The sequence below is a fragment of the Cydia splendana genome, chromosome Z (assembly GCF_910591565.1).
Source record: "Cydia splendana chromosome Z, ilCydSple1.2, whole genome shotgun sequence".
Lineage (NCBI taxonomy): Eukaryota > Metazoa > Arthropoda > Insecta > Lepidoptera > Tortricidae > Cydia > Cydia splendana.
Genome location: NC_085987.1, coordinates 46991669 through 47011719, shown reverse-complemented (window position 1 = coordinate 47011719; position 20051 = coordinate 46991669). Strand labels below are relative to the sequence as shown.

The 20051-nt window shown below is 38.7% G+C and overlaps 1 protein-coding gene across 1 annotated transcript in view; it reads right to left on the bottom strand.

Annotated features, from left to right (window-relative positions):
- Positions 1–18961, bottom strand: part of LOC134804067 (plexin domain-containing protein 2) — a 48855-nt gene extending 29894 nt beyond the window's left edge. Inside the window, exon 1 of the mRNA XM_063776964.1 lies at positions 18746–18961. Coding sequence (XP_063633034.1) covers positions 18746–18830 — 85 coding nt within the window. The 5' untranslated portion in view covers positions 18831–18961. The remainder of the gene's footprint in view (positions 1–18745) is intronic.
- Positions 18962–20051: the final 1090 nt, after the last annotated feature.

Below are 20051 nucleotides of genomic sequence, written 5' to 3'. Positions count from 1 at the left end.
AATCCAAATGGGTCAGTATGGAGAAGTCAGAAACTATAAGAGATAGCGAAATCTGTTCTTAGGAACCATGGCTTCGATTTTAGATTTAATAATAATGGCATTCAATTTTTTTTTAATATATCATACATAACCGGGATTCGAACCTGGTCAATATTCTTGTTGTTTGTTTGTATGGCAACTTTTAAACGATGCGTGATAGGTGGGGGGTGCTCGACCAAATATCATAGAGGGCCCCGAGACAAAACAAACTACATTAAAAAAAATCTAAATGGCCGACTTTTTTTTAATTTTTTCAAGTTGGTCCGAGCGCGCTGAGGTTTGGCATGCGGCGAGCCTGGGGGCCCAAGATTACCATGTCAAAAAAAATTTTTGGAAAAATCCAAAATGGCGGCGGACACGGGCAAAGTCAAATTCCCAAGTAGGTTAAGCGTGCCCGAAGGGCGAGTTTGAGGCCGGGAGGCCGAAGACCGACCCCGGCGGAGGGCCGAAGGCCCGGAGCCTCCACCCCGCGTCCCAAAACGCAACTCCCAATAGGAAAAGTGTTGGGTCGTGTTTAAGCTCCAACTTCCCCCTTTCGTGTGACGCTTTTGGCCTTCGGCCCTACGCGGAGCTCGGCCTTCGTTTACTCGGCTTCGGCCTCGCGTGTCGGGAGTCGGGGTGAAGGCTCCGGGCCTTCGGCCCTTCGCCGGGGTCGGCCTACGGCCTCCCGGCCTGAAGTTCGCCCTTCGGGCTCGCTTAACCTACTTGGAAATTTGACTTTGCCCGTGTCCGCCGCCATTTTGGATTTATCCAAAAAAATTTTTTGACATGGTAATCTTGGGCCCCCGGGCTCGCCACATGCCAAATCTCAGCGCGCTCGGACCAACTTGAAAAAAAAAAAAAATTTCGGCCATTTTGATTTTTTTTCATGTAGTTTGTTTTGTCTCGGGGCCCTCTATGATATTTGGTCGAGCACCCCCCACCTATCACGCATCGTTTAAAAGTTGCCATACAAACAAACAACAAGAATATTGACCAGGTTTGAATCCCGGTTATGTATGATAGATTTAAAAAAAAATTGAATGCCATTATTATTAAATCTAAAATTGAAGCCATGGTTCCTAAGAACAGATTTCGCTATCTCTCATAGTTTCCGACTTCTCCATACTGACTCATTTGGATTGATCACCCTGTATAGTTGCTGTACGTTCTTTTTTACAAGCTTTTATTTAGTTTCACCTGACCGTTGTCTGTCGGTCTGTAATCAAATCTTGCAAGTTAAATCCCACCAAAAACATTCTGTAAAAAACTAGCCAAGTCTCGATGGAGCTGCTTGTTTATCTCTAAAAAGTAATGAAATCTAGACAAAGTCGTGCCAAGTCTAAGGTTCCTTACTGCGATTTCTTTATTATTATAGTTAATGTTGTGTGACTTGGCCGTTGAAGGGTACACAAGGGTACAAAACCAGGTGCTCCATGACACCATTGCACCAATCTGTCGCCAGAACCGCTACCCATTGACGATGGAAAATTGCCACTTGGAAAACGTTGATTCAATAACCAGTCAATTGTAGGCTTGATAAAGCTGCGTATTTCAATAATACTTATGTATAGGCGAGCCTGAAACAAACACTTCTTTTTGAAGCGTCAAATCGACCCTCGATATAACATAAAATAGACGTACAGACGGACTTCTATCAATGATTAGAAGTCCGTCTGTACTGGAAATAATTTTTTATACTGTATGTTTGGTGTCATGGAGCACCTGGTTTTGTACCCTTGTGTACCCTTCAACGGCCAAGTCACACAACATTAACTATAATAATAAAGAAATCGCAGTAAGGAACCTTAGACTTGGCACGACTTTGTCTAGATTTCATTACTTTTTAGAGATAAACAAGCAGCTCCATCGAGACTTGGCTAGTTTTTTACAGAATGTTTTTGGTGGGATTTCACTTCTTTTTGTAGAAACGTGGGCATATTGATTTATTTTATTAGATTTTCTTATTTGACACATTTTTTTTCTTTTTAGGAGTAGTTTTTTTATTACCATATCTCTAAAGGCTCCGTCACACATGAGCGTTTTCAAAGCGCGGCGTGAGCGGGGCACGATGCGAGCGTGACGCGAGCGCGTGGCGCTCGCGATCTGCGCTTGGACGCAGCGGCCCGCCGGCGTGCTACGCGCGCGACCCGCTTTGATCACGCCCGCGCAGTCACACACAACACAGCGCGTGTTGCGAGCGGTCACTCGATTACTGAACGTTGGACGTTGGAAAGCATGATCATGGACGTTGAATAGTTTCACGAGCGTTTTGTAGCCTGCAGCAGTATATTGCGACAATACTGCCGACTGCATTACTGCAGCAAATGTCAAATACGATGATGCTGACCGAATTTTTGATATTTACCTCAGTAATTCAGTCGGCAGTAGTGCATGCTGCAATCCTGCTGCAGTATAGCTGCCGACTGCATTACTGCCAAAAATGTCAAAGTTGATGTATTTTTAACCGCCTTAAAATAAAGGTTCTCAGTTTGACCCGTATGTATGTTTGTTCGCGATTATCTCGCGTTTGGCTGAACCGATTTTGATGCGGTTTTCAGAAAAGTGTTTGTTACATCTTGGTAAAGGTTTTAGTATACATAGATCTGAGCTGATGCTGAACCCTGGTTGTACCTAGTGGAACTCAGGTTTGGTGCAACTTAAGCCCACGCTATTTTGGTCATCCGTCACATCTTGATGAGCACTTGGGAGAGCAGTACCTTAGACAGAGCTGATGCTGAACCCTGGCTGTACCTAGTGGAACTCAGGTTTGGTACAACATAAGCCCACGCTATTTTGGTCATCCGTCACATCTTGATGAGCACTTGGGAGAGCAGTACCCAAGATAGAGCTGATGCTGAACCCTGGCTGTACCTAGTGGAACTCAGGTTTGGTGCAACATAGGCACACTTTGTTTTGGTTAACCGACTTGTCGTCGTGTGCCTGTTGCAGAGTTCCACTAGGCGGTCATCAAGATGTAACGGATGACCAAAATAGCGTGGGGCTATGTTGCACCAAACCTAAGTTCCACTAGGTACAGCCAGGGTTCAGCATCAGCTCTATTTCAGGTACTGCTCTCCCAAGTGCTCATCAAGATGTGATGGATGACCAAACTAGCGTTGGCCTATGTTACACCAAACCTAAGTTCCAGTAGGTACAGCCAGGGTCCAGCATTAGCTCTATCTTGGGTACTGCTCTCCCAAGTGCTCATCAAGATGTGACGGATGACCAAAATAGCGTTGGCCTATGTTGCACCAAACCTGAGTTCCACTAGGTACAGCTAGCGTTCAGCATCAGCTCTATTTCAGGTACTGCTCTCCCAAGTGCTCATCAAGATGTGACGGATGACCAAAATAGCGTGGGCCTATGTTGCACCAAACCTGAGTTCCAGTAGGTACAGCCAGGGTTCAGCATCAGCTCTATCTTGGGTACTGTGTTCCCAAGTGCTCATCAAGATGTAACGGATGACCAAAATAGCGTGGGCCTATGTTGCACCAAACCTGAGTTCCACTAGGTACAGCCAGGGTTCAGCATCAGCTCTATCTTGGGTACTGCTCTCCCAAGTGCTCATCAAGATGTGACGGATGACCAAAATAGCGTGGGCGTATGTTGCACCAAACCTGAGTTCCACTAGGTACAGCCAGGGTTCAGCATCAGCTCCATCTTGGGTACTACTCTCCCAAAGGCTCATCAAGGCGTGTCGGATGAGCAAAACAGCGTGTGCATATGTTGCACCAAGCCTGAGTTCCACTAGGTACAGCCAGGGTTCAGCATCAGCTCCATCTTGGGTACTACTTTCCCAAAGGCTCATCAAGGCGTGTCGGATGACCAAAACAGTGTGTACATATGTTGCACCAAGCAAAACGCCTATGTCTGACGGAGCCTTAATACAGCTGAGACCAGCTGAGGGTTCTTCATCAGATACTTCAGACCTTCAATTTTTGACATCAAATGAAGCGGCCCACCAATTTGAATATTTTTTGTAAAGGCGATATGTCGATCTCCAATAGTTTGGTTGGGCTCTTGTGTTTTCTAATCAGGGTCACCAGGTACTCCAGATCTTCGATTATCCTAGTTTTTATAGTTTTCCCTTTATGTGGCCATTAAACCCTAACTCTGTACCAAATTTCAGCTCTCTGAGTTTATGGGAAGTACTAGTTCTATTCTGATGATCATAAGTGAGTGAGTGTGTGTCATAAATGCGAAACTTTGCTTTCGCTTAACTTCGGAACTAAATGACCTACAGACTTGAAATTTTGGATTTTAAGTATGTGATTATAGCTTACTGGATGACGAAAATTTCTGCGTTCTGGTCTTATCCAGAGGTTCTCAAATAGGGACCTGAAAATGCGGCGAAATGGTTCCAGTAAAGGATGGTACGGCAGTGTTTGCTTCGCGCTCGACTTGGCGGGGGCACTGCCGTGCCCCCCGATTTGATCCACTTCCCGGTTTCCGATTGAGCTGAAATTTTGCATGCATGTATAAATCGGATGACAATGCAATATTATGGTACCATCGAGCTGATCTGATGATGGAGACAGGAGGTGGCCATAGGAACTCTATGATGAAACAACGCAACCCAATTGTGTTAGGGGTTTTTAGAATTGTCTCGATGAGTATTAGTTGTCTGTCGTAAGAAAAGTACAGTCAGCGTTAAAAGCTTGTATCAAAAATGAAATATTTGCCAAAAACTTATTTACAAGCTTTTATTTACTTTCACCTGACCGTTGTCTGTCTGTCGGTCTGTAATCAAATCTTGCAAGTTAAATTTGATCCACTTCCCGGTTTCCGATTGAGCTGAAATTTTGCAAGCATGTATAAATCGGATGACAATGCAATATTATGGTACCATCGAGCTGATCTGATGATGGAGACAGGAGGTGGCCATAGGAACTCTGTGATGAAACAACGCAACCTAATTGTGTTAGGGGTTTTTAGAATTGTCTCGATGAGTATTAGTTGTCTGTCGTAAGAAAAGTACAGTCAGCGATAAAGCTTGTACCAAAAATGAAATTTTTGCCAAATCTTATTTTGGATAAAATGTAAGGAATCGAATGGTATCGTTACTTATTTCCGTATAGAGATGGGATAAGAAGAACATAGTTTATTTAACTCGGGGCAAAACAAACACGGACAATACCTTAAAAAGTGTTCTTCTTGCCCCGGTGTTTGTCTAACCCCTTCTCATTTAAGATATATTTCTAAAACCATTAATTTTCTATATGAACATGGGGGTCAAATTGGTACATTTTAAGTTCCTCTATCGTTGGTATTTGTTAGACCCGTACCTACTGAACGTTCTCATATATCCAGTTTATCAAAACTTTGTTAAAATTTAAAATACTTTTATTTACCTACCTAAATGTCGGGAGTGTTTCCTGTAAATACTTGCGATAAAAACGTGATAATGCTACTAATTATATGAATATTAAAGGATTTTTTTACACAAATTTACAAAGCCCCACAGTAACCTCAAGAAGGCTTGTGTTGTGGGTACTCAGACAACGATCGGACAATGTAAAAATGTTCTAACCGGGGCCAGCCTACATTGAAAACGTTTTTAGGGTTCCGTACCTCAAAAGGAAAAAACGGAACCCTTATACGATCACTCGTGCGTCTGTCTGTCTGTCACAGTCTATTTTCTCGGAAACTACTGGACCAATTAAGTTGAAATTTAGTAAACATGTGTAAATTAGTGACCCAAAGTCCGACATGTAACAAAAACAAATGAATTTTAAACATGGGGCTACTTTTGGGGGGTAAATGAGAAAGTTAAAAAATAAAGTTTTTAAACTATATCGTGTTATATATCAAATGAAAGAGCTCATTTTGAGAATTTCTAATATATATTTTTTTATAAATTTATAATTTGAAAACAAATAGGTTAGAAGTTATTTAAGTAAATATACTGGGTCAAGCAGATCTTGTCAGTAGAAAAAGGCGGCAAATTTGAAAAATGTAGGCGCGAAAGGATATCATCCCATAGAAAATTTGAATTTCGCGCCTTTTTCTACTGACAAGATTTGCTTGACCGTCTATAGCTAATAAATGACAACCCCCCACCCCCTTTATCTCCGAAACTACTGGGTCTAAAATATTGAAAAAAAAATACGCAAAATAGCTCTTTACCTATAAATAACAGGAAACCTATTAGAAATGTGCAGTCAAGCGTGAGTCGGACTTAATGTACGGAACCCTTGGAACGCGAGTCCGACTCACACTTGGCCGGTTTTTTAACGTGACATTCCCACAATTACAAAGAAAACCACTTAATGGAAGATAATCGAATGCAATGCTGTAATTACAAGTACAGTCGCCTTCAGATATATCGGAGCGGCCAAGGGGCCCACAAATATCTGAACACAATGCAATCAAGGCGCTAGAATGCGCGTTCAGATACTTCAGATACTGGCGACTGTACCTATTTTCCTTGCAATGACACATTTTCTAGAAAAAAGGTACCATTTAAGTTTTTTCCTTCCATATAACCCTCTATGATTTTTTCTACTCAGAATCACGAGGACTATCGGTATCGATTTAAAAAGGAAAAAAAAAAAACCGGTCAAGTGCGAGTCGGACTCGCGTTCCAAGGGTTCCGTACATAAGTCCGACTCACGCTTGACTGCACATTTCTAATAGGTTTTACTGTCATCTATAGGTAAAGTACTATTTAGTGTTATTTTTTTCAAAATTTTAGGCCCAGTAGTTTCAGAGATAATGGGGGGGGGGGGGGGGATGGTCGTACAGATAGACAGACGCACGAGTGATCCTATAAGGGTTCCGTTTTTTCCTTTTGAGGTACGGAACCCTAAAAAAAGGTGTCCGAATAAAATTGACAGGTTTTGGACGCATTTTCACACACATTTTGTACTGGCCGCTCCAACACATCTGATGACGACTGCATCTACCAGAAGATATTACTTAGATTACTAAGCGCCACTTGCACCATAACACCGCGGTTAACCTGTTAAACCGTTAACCCAGTGTCAAATTGTACTGGTAACCGAGGTAACTCCAGGTTTAACCGGCTAACCCCCCGGGTTAGTGAATGGTGCAAGTGGCCCTACTACGTTGTTTCCAGAACGCTGCCCATCTAAATACAGTATAATTATGCATATACACTCGACACCAATAAATATAGGACATATCAATATGGAAATTGTATAGAAACTGACCGGTTTTAATGGTCCCCGAGTGTATAATAACGTCACCAGGGTTAGGTATATTTTTAGGACATTTAATAAAAATTCTAAATGGCAGTTGAGGACAGGTCAAGCTGCGACCGGTTAGTATGAGGAAAATTAGACGATACAGGCTTAGATATCAGAGGCCGACCGCGATCACCGAAGATCGCAAATTGCGGGCATATTTCTCTGTCATTCTAATTACGCCTTAATAGGGATGTTTCCTGTACTTAAAATACATTATTTCCAAACGTGCACGAAATAAAGCACCAGATAATTATTAGAAAAACATAGATAGCAGCTATTTTTAAACACAATTTGTATTTAATAAATCGGATTGAAATATAAAAAGTAGGTGAGTTTACCGTGACGTCACTACATTCGTATTCATATAAATTCCATTAGCAAATCGTTTTGACAGTTCTAAAAAAGAAGCTATTTGACTAGTAGGAATGTAGCCTATTGAAGTAAAAGAGAAAGATGCTCGCAATTTGCGAGCTTCGGTGTTCGCGGTAGGCCCTGAAAACTATTACACGCGTTTATATTTCCAATCACTAACGCATATGGTTTAAAGTCATGTGAATGATTAATGAGCACTTATGACGTTTAGGTGTAAGGTGAAAATGATGTTTTGCTAAGTGAGGGAGCTCCGATACTTTAATATGACTATTAAAAGATAGTAGTAAAAAAAGCAGCTTGCCAACTAATATTAAAACTAAGGTACTAAACTCATGCCTTATACCGTGCTTAACGTATGCTTGCCAAACGTGGAAGTTCAACAAAAAAATAAAGGACAAAATTATTTCTTGCCAAAGGGGTATAGAGCGCAGTATGATGAATATTAAAAAAATACAAAAAATAAGACACACAAAAATAAGACATATCACGAAGGCAAAGGATGGATTGATACACGCTCAATCATTGAAATGGAAGTGGGCCGGACATGTGGCACGCATACAAGACCAGAGATGGACTAAAAGGGTGACTACATGGGCAGGTCCTCAAGGCAAAAGAAGGGAAGGAAGACCGGTAGATAGATGGGAAGACGAGCTGAAAAAAACAGCCGGCCCCAACTGGATTCAAGTAGCCCAATCTAGAGAGGACTGGCTATCTTTGGAGGAGGCCTTCACCTGCAGAGGGGTTCTTGCAGATTAAAATTGTATCAAATAATACCAACATTTAAATAAAAACTAAATTTTAAATCACTAATAACTCTATTACTAACAAAATGAATTACTAACTTATTAGATTTAACTTTTTTTTGTTTTTAAATTTTTGTAATCTGCAACGAAATAAAAGGCTTTTTATTTTATTTTTATTTATTATATATTAAAAGATAGTAAGTCAAAAGCGAGCTGAATTAGACTTTACACCAATATATTTAAGGTAGCGTTTTATTAGTATGATTGAAAAATAATAGGTTGGGAAGATCATTCGATCACTTGAAGTCGCGCTAGATGTATGTAGTCGCGCGCGATAATGCAACTCATGCTAGCACTGCAGACATTTTTGGACACATATCTATAATATAATAAATTATAAAGTAGGTAATTTATCATTACTGACATAATCTAGCTGCAGCCAAGTGCTGCAAAGTGCATGGAACTCATAGTAGGTATAAGATTAATAAGTTTTTGGCAAAAAAATCATTTTTGGTAAAAGCTTTTATCGCTGACTGTACTTTTCTTACGACAGACAACTAATACTCGTCGAGACAATTCTAAAAACCCCTAACACAATTGGGTGGCGTTGTTTCATCATAGAGTTCCTATGGCCACCTCCTGTCTCCATCATCAGATCAGCTCGATGGTACCATAATATTGCATTGTCATCCGATTTATACATGCATGCAAAATTTCAGCTCGATCGGAAACCGGGAAGTGGATCAAATTTAACTTGCAAGATTTGATTACAGACCGACAGACAGACAGACAACGGTCAGGTGAAAGTAAATAAAAGCTTGTAATAAGTTTTTGTCAAAAATTTCATTTTTGGTACAAGCTTTTATCGCTGACTGTACTTTTCTTCCCACAGGCAACTAATACTCATCGAGACAAATCTAAAAACCCCAAACACAATTAGGTTTCGTTGTTTTACCACAGAGTTCCTATAGCCACCTCCGGTCTCCATCATCAGATCAGCTCGATGACACCATAATATTGCATTGTCACCCGACTTACGTATGTATGCAAAATTTCAGCTCAATCGGAAACCGGGAAGTGGATCAAATTTAACTTGCAAGATTTGATTACAGACTGACAGATAGACAGACAACGGTCAGGTGAAACTAAATAAAAGCTTGTAAAATACAAGCTTATTACAAAAAACCGGTCAAGTGCGAGTCGGACTCGCGTTCCAAGGGTTCCGTACATTACCCAATTTTTAACAATGTAGGTACTCGTATTTTAAGAACTATTTAGTATATTTTTTTCAAAATTTTAGAGGCAGTAGTTTCGGAGATAAAGGTGGAGAATGGCCATTTTTTGGGCTATTTTCTTAAATAACTTCGAAACTATTTATTTTAAAATTACAAAAAATATATTTTTGAAATTATCAAAATTTTAATTTGATATGTATAGTCTGTTCGAGAAACGGAAAACGATGAAAAATAGAGATAATACTGCTAAAAATACGTGTGATACCTCATTAGATTCATAATGATGTCTAGAAAAATGTATTCAAAGCGTGTTTTAGCACATAAAAATTACAAAAGTTATTAACAAAAAAAAAGGACAAAGTAGATTTTTCTTATTTCCCTAATATCTCAAAAAGTATTAATATTTAAGGAACCAAAATTAATATTATAAAAGTGGAGGATATTTCCAATCATACATTCCATACTTGCAGAACTGTATCTCCATTATTTATACTTTTTATTCAACGCTGAACATAGCCCTCCGTGCCTCATTTTCGGGAAACGCGCGCGGCGTGAAAAAGCGATTACGTAACAGTAAATATAATTTTAAAGGTATTAAATATTCATTGAAAATTAAAAAAAATGGCGGATTTAAAACATGTCAACAAATGTAATACTTGTAGAAATTTATCTTAAAGTTATTTTTTCAACAAGTCAGGCAATTGATAATGAACAAAATTTTCTCGAAATTTCTTCTTTATTGAAAACGAAAAAAAATTGTATAAATAACTATTGTAAAATTTCCTCGCTTTCTAGAGCCCTTCTCATATACATGATTAATAAGATCACGTTATAAAAGTTCTGAAAAAATTAATAGTTTGGTTATAATATTGTTTTATATTTTACAATTTTACCTTGATTTTTCGTTTTTCGTCAATTTTCTATGTTATTCTAAAACTTATTTTAAGCAAACTATTAACTTTATTAAGACTTTTATAATGTGATCTTATTAAGTATGTATATGAGAAGGGCTCTAGATAGCGACAAAATTTTACAATAGTTATTTATACAGTTTTTGTCGTTTTCAATAAAGAAGGATGTTCGAGAAAATTTTGTTGATTAACAATTGCATAACTTATTGAAAAAATAACTTTAAGATAAATTTATACAAGTAGTACATTTTTTAACATGTTTTAAATACACCATCAATTTTAATAATTTTTCAATCAATATTTAATATCTTTAAAATTATATTTAATGTTCCGTAATCGTTTTTTCACGCCGCGCGCGTTTCCCGAAAATGAGGCACGGAGGGCTATGTTCAGCGTTGAATAAAAAGTATAAATAATGGAGATACAGTTCTGCAAGTATGGAATGTATGATTGGAAATATCCTCCACTTTTTTGTTTATAACTTTTGATATTTTTTGTGTGCTAATACACGCTTCGAATACATTTTTCTAGACATCATTACGAATCTAATGAGATATCACACGTATTTTTAGGAGTATTATCTCTATTTTTCACCGTTTTCCGTTTCTCGAACAGACTATGTAACACGATGTAGTTTAAAAAACATTAATTTTTAATTTTCTTATTTACCCCCCAAAAGTGGGCTCCATGTTTAAAATTCATTTGTTTACGTAAGATGTCCGTCTTTGGGTCACGAATTTACATTTGTACCAAATTTCAACTTAATTGGTCCAGTACTTTTGGAGAAAATGGGGTATGACAGACGGACAGGCAGCCAAACAGACAGACGCGCGAGTGATCCTATAAGGGTTCCGATTATTTCCTATTGAGGTACGGAACCCTAAAAATTATTGAATTCCTCGTGGGTAGGTAAGTAAATTGTAGGAGTTATCACATTTTCCTCATAGTGAATAATATTCATTCTTGGAATACGTCACTTAAAAATAAAATTGCACATTAAGGGATTCCCGCAAGAACAACTGGTCGCTTTTACAGGAATATAATCAATGTTATTGTTTTTAGAGTGCAAAGTGCATCTCAGCTAATACCTACTGTGGTGCTTGCATGTGTGTCATCTCCAGTACAAGGCAAGTTGCATAAAGGTGACAGTCCATTTCCAACGACAGAAGCACTACCATTCATTTAACTATGGAAATTGACAATAAGGGTAACATTCCATTTCTGACCGCAGCTGCACTACTAGTCTAGTACGAAACGCGTCGGTGTTATTGTCAACTTCCATAGTAAAATGAATGGTAGTGCTGCTGTCGTTGGAAATGGACTGTCACCTTAACACCGACGCGTTCGTACTAGTAGTGCAGCTAAACGCTGAACGTCGATGTAATTGTCAATTTCCATAGTAAAATGAATGACAAGACAATGAATGACAGTAACGTCGCAACAGTAGTGCAGCTGTCGTTGATGGAAATGGACTGTCACCTTAAGATTACGATTTATGCTGTAGTATTTTGATAAAACCTACAAAATTGTTGACGGAGTCTTTATACGGAGGCTCGATGAGTCCTTGCGGAGTAGCGCTTAAGATCCATACTAACCCCCTTAGGGGCTGTCCATAAATTACGTCATCTATTTTTGACGATTTTTGACCCCCCCCCCCCCCCCCCCCCAATCATCCAAAAATCATGCTTCAAATGACCCTGTTTCCTCCTACGTCATGCTACCATCATCCGATGTCCGGACCCCCCCTAATTTGAAATGACGTAATTTATGAATAGCCCCTTATTCATAAAAACCATAAAACTTTACGGGCCTGATTTAGTTAAATTATGTTTTATCATGACATGTAAGGGACAAATGGTTTTTATCTAATTGAGGTTTGTAACGCGTTTATGAATAAGGGGGGTAGTATAATATTATAAGTGTGAAAGTGTGAGTGCCTGTCTGTCTGTGAAGGGGCTCACAGATTCCTGACAGTTATTCGGAACTGTCACCTTTTGCGATTAATGACGACAGGCTGATATTATCCGGCGAACTGGTAATCTGTGGGCCCCTTTACCTCTTCATGCTTATTAGCCGCTGAACCGATTTAGTTGAAATTTGGTATAGAATTTTCGAATTGTTTAACTACTCAGTTGTAAATTTATCATTTTTGTCGAAAATAACCGTAACCGATTATCTATTAATTTTCGGGCATACCCGTAACCGGTTTTAAAGATTGTCCAGTAATTGCATTCCTTACTGTTAATAAATAAATATTAGGGGACACATCTTACACAGAACAACCTAGCCCCAAACTAAGCAAAGCTTGTACCCATGGGTGCTAGGCGACGATATACATACTTAATATAGATAAATACATATGGATGTATGTTTTCTATGTATATAACATAGAAAACATCCATGAGGAACAAATAGTTGTGTTCATTACACAAATAAATGCCCTTACCGGGATTCGAACCCAGGACCATCGGCTTCTTAGGCTGGGTCGCTAGGTCGCTACCCACTAGGCCAGACCGGTCGTTGTTAACGTGCTAAAACACGCAATAGCACTGGACACCGGCCTCCCAATGAAAGGAGTTTAAACCATAGTTAATTGTTTAGTTTCCTGTACTAAACTTAATTGAGGTGTTTGACCCGTGACGTTTAACAGGGCCGGCTTAAACCAGATATACTGGACCTACAGAAACCTGGGTATTTTACGTATAGAGGGCGCAGTGTATATTGGTCTTTAGTTCAACTGTTATCGAAAGTGAAAACCGAGTTGACAATGAGTGAATGGGGTCGGTCGAAGTATTTAGCAGATGGCGCCAGCATAGCTTGCCCTGTCAATCCCTAGAATTGTGTCAAATTGTGTATGTATATATTAATTTTGTTGTTATATTCATGTTACCTGTCGTGATTGTTTCACCGGATGGTCTCATCGGAAGCTCAGCGCTGGAAGTCGCCAGCAACATGCTGAGGTGAGACCATTTCGTGGCACTTTCTCTTTTTTTTATGTTTCTCTGTTCTGTATAAGTTTTTATTTTGTGTTTGTGCTCACGAATAAATTATTTATATTTCTATTTCAAAATCTTTGTTTTTTTAATGGAATTTTTATGCCAATTCTCATAGAAAAAGTGACCAGCTATGATGGCGTCATCTATGCAAACCTTTGACAGTTGCCAACCCCATTAATTGATGACACTGACAATAAAGCCGGATCCAGACTGGTGTAACGTGTAAGGGGTCGTCCAGAAATCATGTGATCATATTTGGCCTATTTTAGACCCCCCCTCTCCCGCCACAAGATCACGTGATAACGCTAAGCAACCAAGGCCATGGCGCCGATACGAGCTTTTATTATTAATGTTTTAAAGTTGGTGCGATAAATGTTTTTATTGGGTAAATACGCATATAAAATAGAGCGGATTGTATGATCTGATTAAATTTTTGAGTAATATTGTTGATTTGGCATTCCCGTTTTGAAAAAAATAAATACACGTACCTTACCCCCACCCCCCCTCTAAACGATCACATGATTTCTGGACGACCCCTAATGTAAGATTACGTGTAATATAGCGTCAACGTGTGGACGCGCGCTAAGAACCGACAGGCGATGTTTCCGGCACAACGTTGCATGTAATGTAGTGCCGTCCACACGCAGAATTCGTGTTACATTACAGTCACACGATGGATTACATTACACGTTATACCCATCTGGACCCGACTTTAAGGTAGTGTCTATATATTTTTGGAACGTTGGGTTGTAAAGATGTTTGTGATATCGACCGTACATTTCTCTGGTCATTCTCAGAGTCAAGTTACAGCGGTAGGTGGTTATCTGGTTATACGACCTTATCGCAGTAACGTGATAGTATAGACAGTTACATAAGTATCAAATTCTATTATCAATTCACTTTGAGAAGGTACACAGGTGTATAAGGCGATAATGGTGCATCGCTTCTCCGTATACAGTATGTTTCTGACCATGGGGCTTTAAATCCAGGGCTTGATTTTACTCGCTAAACTTAGCTACTTTTACTATGGGACCAACCCTAAAATCGGAGATTTTTTTTTGGCTTTTCCATAGAAAACGTCGACATCTGATCAGCCAAAATGTATGACAAAGTAAAAAAAAAAAATCGGGATTTCGGGGTTGGTGCCATAATAAAAGTAGCTCAGTTTAGCGAGTAGAATCGAGCCCTGGATTTAAAGCCCCATGGTCAGACACACCCTGTATACAAGTCTCCATTTTGCTCTCTGGATATTGACATTATAGAAAATATTTTTACCACACCAGCTAATTTAGCTCTGCTCTCTTGATTGTTCAAAAACTGACGAGAAAGTTATTTTGCATTTTTTCCACATAGATACAAATTTGGGATTTCCTGACAAAATTCCTGATTTGCGAATATTTTACCTGACGCTCATATCAGCGAAGGGGGGGGGGGGGGGGGAGTTCGGGGCTAGCCTTCAGCGATATCTATGTATGCTTGATACATTGTTTATATTAATTTAATTTGGTTTGGATATACGTATGTAAGTAAATCACTAAAATTCCTGACATTTACGTGTTCCGGCCGCATCCCTGACAAACGGCCAAAATTCCTGACATCTGGTAACCCTACATGCGGGGCAAACTAATCAAATGTAGATTTTGAGTTGGTTCCTTATGTTATCTTTCAAAAGCCCCAGTGAAACAGATGACCCGATTTAGATATGTGACGTGTGACTACGTGTCTTAGCAACCACCGCTACAAATCCTGTTTTGAAATAAAAAAACCGCATCCAAATCCGTTAAAGAGCTACGGTGCCACAGACAGACAAAGCGATATCGAATCGAGCGATAAAGAGGCAGATAACTAAATTTCGATTTTCGCGTTTACCGGTAGGCCCTTGTTAACAAACAGCCTTAATGCATCAATGTTATATTTTATTGTCTGTGAAAACTTGTCAAAAAATCGGGCAAGTGCGAGTTGGACTCGCGCACGAAGGGTTCCGTACCATATAAAAAAAAAACAAAAAAAAAAGCAAAAAAAAACGGTCACCCATCCAAGTACTGACCACTCCCGACGTTGCTTAACTTTGGTCAAAAATCACGTTTGTTGTATGGGAGCCCCATTTAAATCTTTATTTTATTCTGTTTTTAGTATTTGTTGTTATAGCGGCAACAGAAATACATCATCTGTGAAAATTTCAACTGTCTAGCTATCACGGTTCGTGAGATACAGCCTGGTGACAGACGGACGGACGGACGGACGGACGGACGGACGGACAGCGAAGTCTTAGTAATAGGGTCCCGTTTTACCCTTTGGGTACGGAACCCTAAAAACAGTTTAAGGCACAGTATGTATAAGTTAGTTTATGAATTTACTGAGTCGGTAGTGCTGCACTCTGGCGGCAGAACATTGCAGTAATATTCCCTATACTCATCCCTCTTATTACAAGCTTTTATTGAACATGCAATGTTTTTTGGTTTGTAATTTGTTTGTTCGAGTTAAATCTTGCAAGCTAAATTAGAACCACTTCCCAATTGGCAATTATACTGAAATTGGGCCATTTTTTAGATTCACATTATTAACATAACATAATATATGATTTTTGAAACCATTATTTCCATGATTCTTTGTTACTGTCATCATGCCAATTCCCATTATTCAATTGAGTTAAAACTTCTTGCAATATTATGGTACCATCGACCTGATCTGATGATGGAGACAGAAGGCGCCATTGTCTGTCAAATCTTTAGAGCATTTAATAACTGGAGTCGCCTTTAAGAGCTACAACTTAAGCGTTTATACAACTTAATATACTTAAAACAGTCGCACACAGCCAAAATTGCAATTGGATCATAAACCATGATAACTCCTTACTAATTGTGTTAAGGTCAAGCAGTAGTCAAACCTAGTAGTCCTAGAAGCATTCCACAAAAAGACCCATTTTCTCAGGTACAGTCCGACAGTCGCCATCAGATGTATCGGAGCTGCCAAGGTGTTCACAAATATCTGACCACGCCTCTATTGTCAAGGCTTTAGCGTGCGTGTTCATATATTTTTGCGCACCCCGGCCGTACCGATATATCCGATGGCAACTGTGACGTGTGAGGCAGCTACCTTAATAACATACAGAAATTTGTAATAGATAGCGTTGAATTTAAAGCTAAGTTATCATGCCAAATATGGGCATATCAGAAAAGTTTTTTTTTTGTCCTTTTTATCTGCAGTCAGCTGTTTTAGCCATAATCACATGTTCTGTCGTTTTGAGGGTTTTGAGAGGTATTCAATTAAATACTCTCTCCTGAATTGGACACAATTTATCTTCTAGTGCCTTTGGTCTAGCCGCAGTATTTTCATAATTCATAAGTGTTAGCAAAATTGTGTCACATACCTGACACTTTTCTGGAATACCCCTAGTGCCTTTTAAGATACCCACTATTATACTTGCCCAATTATAAAACTTATATTTAAGAATTGCATTCAAATACTTGAACCTCATTTTTGTAGGGTGACCGCTATAATTATTGGCCACTACATAGTAATTGGCCATTCCTAACAAATCAGAAAGAAACAAGGCAATAGGGTAGTATACTGTATTTAAAATAAATTATTTAACACCATGCATGAAATAAAGCACCAGATAATTATTAGAAAAACACAGATAGGAGTTATTTTTAAACACAAGTTCTATTTAATAAATCGGATAGAAATATAAAAAGTAGGTGAGTTGACCGTGACATCACAATGTAATGTTTCATATAAATTCAATATTAGCAAATCGTTTTGACAGTTCTAAAAAGTAACTGATTTCTAGTAGGAAAATACCCTTTTGAGGCATTATTCTTAAGAGTGGCCATGGTATAATAATATACTCCGCCTGGTACTCTCTTCCTGTCTTTTCTAGGTCACCTGACTGACACAAGCCTACGTCATCATGCAACAGCGCTATACAATATGCGATAGCGCTATACAAAGTGGCAATGTTATTGTGACGTAGGCTTGTGTCACTCTGGGAAGAGAAGACCATGTTTTATTAGACTATGAGAGTGGCCAATTACTAAGTATGTAGTGGCCAATAACTTTACAACACCAGTACTTTATAATGCACTCTTTGTCATCTACCCACATATTTACATACATGAGGCCAGATTGGCCTTTTAGAGAGCTTGCTTTTGTAAGTCACTACTTTTTGTAAGACCACTGTCTTGAGTTGGAATCCTAGTAGCCAAATATTTGTCACCTAGTGGCCTAAGTATAGTCACCTGCAATATGTTGCTCTTCGCAGGCCGCAAAAATATGTGACACACTTATGGCTTTTCAAATAAGATTGTGTCAGATATTTGTGCGGCCTTCATTATGTAATATATTGTTGCAGGTGACTGTACGTACCAGTTTAGCTTAGTTAGGGACTAAGTTGATCTATGAGACAGTCTCCAAATATATATTTAATCTTCTGATACTATTTCAGTCAGTCTCGGCACAAAAATTACTGAGGTTGACTGAAGTAGCATGACAAATATAACCGTTTCCAAGAAAATTGGTATGATAGAAAACAATTTTGTACTACATTCTGCAACTGGTAAGAGGTGTCATTTTTAAGTAAAAGGTACCTTCCACTTTGTTGCTTGTCATAAGGACACTTTGACAAGTTATTTGTATAAAGATACAAGCAAATTTCGTCCTTATGGTAAGTGACAAAGTGGTACCTTTTGCTTGAAAACGATACAAAGCACTGATTTTAGTGGATAGCCACGTAAGAATCTTACAAACAAGAATTTAACAGCTTTTGTTTATAACAAAACCTACGTACTTATATTATCAAGTTTCTTTACAATGTGTATTAAGGTTTAAAATATACACGAACGAGAAAATAAAAACACTAGCTACTTGTTTACATTGCATATAGATTAGATAAAAATGTAGCCTATAGCAAGCCAGCTTTGCAATATGTTATCACGGCTCTGATTTCATCAAAGCATCTTGTATGCATCCAAGTGTCCTCTAATGAGAAATGAGTCACTAAGACGCAGTTTAAAAAAAAGTTATTAACCATAGAAAAGTCTAGACTTTTTTAAAACTATATCATCATGCACAGGACTCATCATAATGCCTAATAAACACAATTCGCTCGCCCGCGTAGGCCTATACGAAACTATGTTGTTGCCAAATTAACAATTAGCATCGAATAGATTTGAGTCACGACATACGAGAACAAGGCCTCAACTGTTCGAAAATACACAGTTTATTCTTTGTTTACTTTAGTTACACCGTATTACTTACCTTTCACTGGGCTTGAGAGGTGCAAACATAGCAAAACCGCAGCGGCAAGCTTCAGAACACTCACTTTTTTGTTGTAAAAGTCCATTTTAGAGTACGGATGTGCTATTTACGTTAAAAATATAAGACCGTCTTGGCATTGACGTTTACCACGCTGGCGGTGTGAACGATGAAACCGAACCAACGGTGAACAAGTTCGTATGGTCGGATGGACAGTGTTGCCAGTCGCCGAGTAAAAAACGCGTACAATTTGATAAAGATTTTCGATATTCGATAAATAAATACACGTATCGATATGGTAGGGAGGTTTTAATAAATGCTTATGTATTAGTATTACCTATTTTAATATGCCAACCCAAAAACGTAAATTCTAAAAAAAAAGGATCATTACAGGCAAGCCGGAGACCACGAAGTTCTATGGATATGGATATCCCGCCACTACTACATTGTCTCGAAAAAGGTAATGGGACTAAGTTCTACCGACGTTCCTAGTCCACTGTCTCAAAACGGGAAATCCGCAAGAAACCGAGTTTTCTGAACGCCCCACCACTAACAAGCTTGTGACATGTGAACTTTTATTATAACTATATCAGGCTAAAACACTATCGGCTGTGAATTAATAGTACATTATGATACAAGTGTGCTACGTTGGTCATTACACACGAGGCGATATAAGAAAGCCCATGTGTGTAATGACATGTAATGACCAATGCACACGTGTTTCATACGACGTTATACACTTGCGAGGAAAAAAACGAAACTCACATAACATTTTAATTGTTAAACAGCTAGTAAAAGTCTTGCATCTGTTTTATAAGTACATATAAAAATGATCGATGGGATCAAAATGGCTACTGAAATAATACACACTATTTTGGAGGGAATTTCAAAAAATCTTGGGTTGGTCACATTTTGTGTAGTAGGAATTATAGTTTTGATACTAGAAAATATTCTCGAAAATATACTCTGGCACACCCAGCTTGTCAGTAGAAAAAGGCAGCAAATTTAAAAAATGTAGGCACGAAGGGTTGCCTTTCTATTGAAATTTTTAATTTCGCGCCTTTTTCGAATGACAAAGTGGGTGTGTCTGAGTATAGTTACTCGATTTCAGTGCCATCTGACGATAAATTAATTTAAAGTCATGACCAAATCTCTAAATTTAATTTCTCCACTTAAAGGAAATTTTAATATGCTGGCAACATTTTTCATCGCTAACGTTACGTGTTCTTTAAACAACATTTCAAATAATAAATATTTAAAACTGCAGCGAATATGCTTTCACGCCTAGTTATCACTTAATTTAATTTTC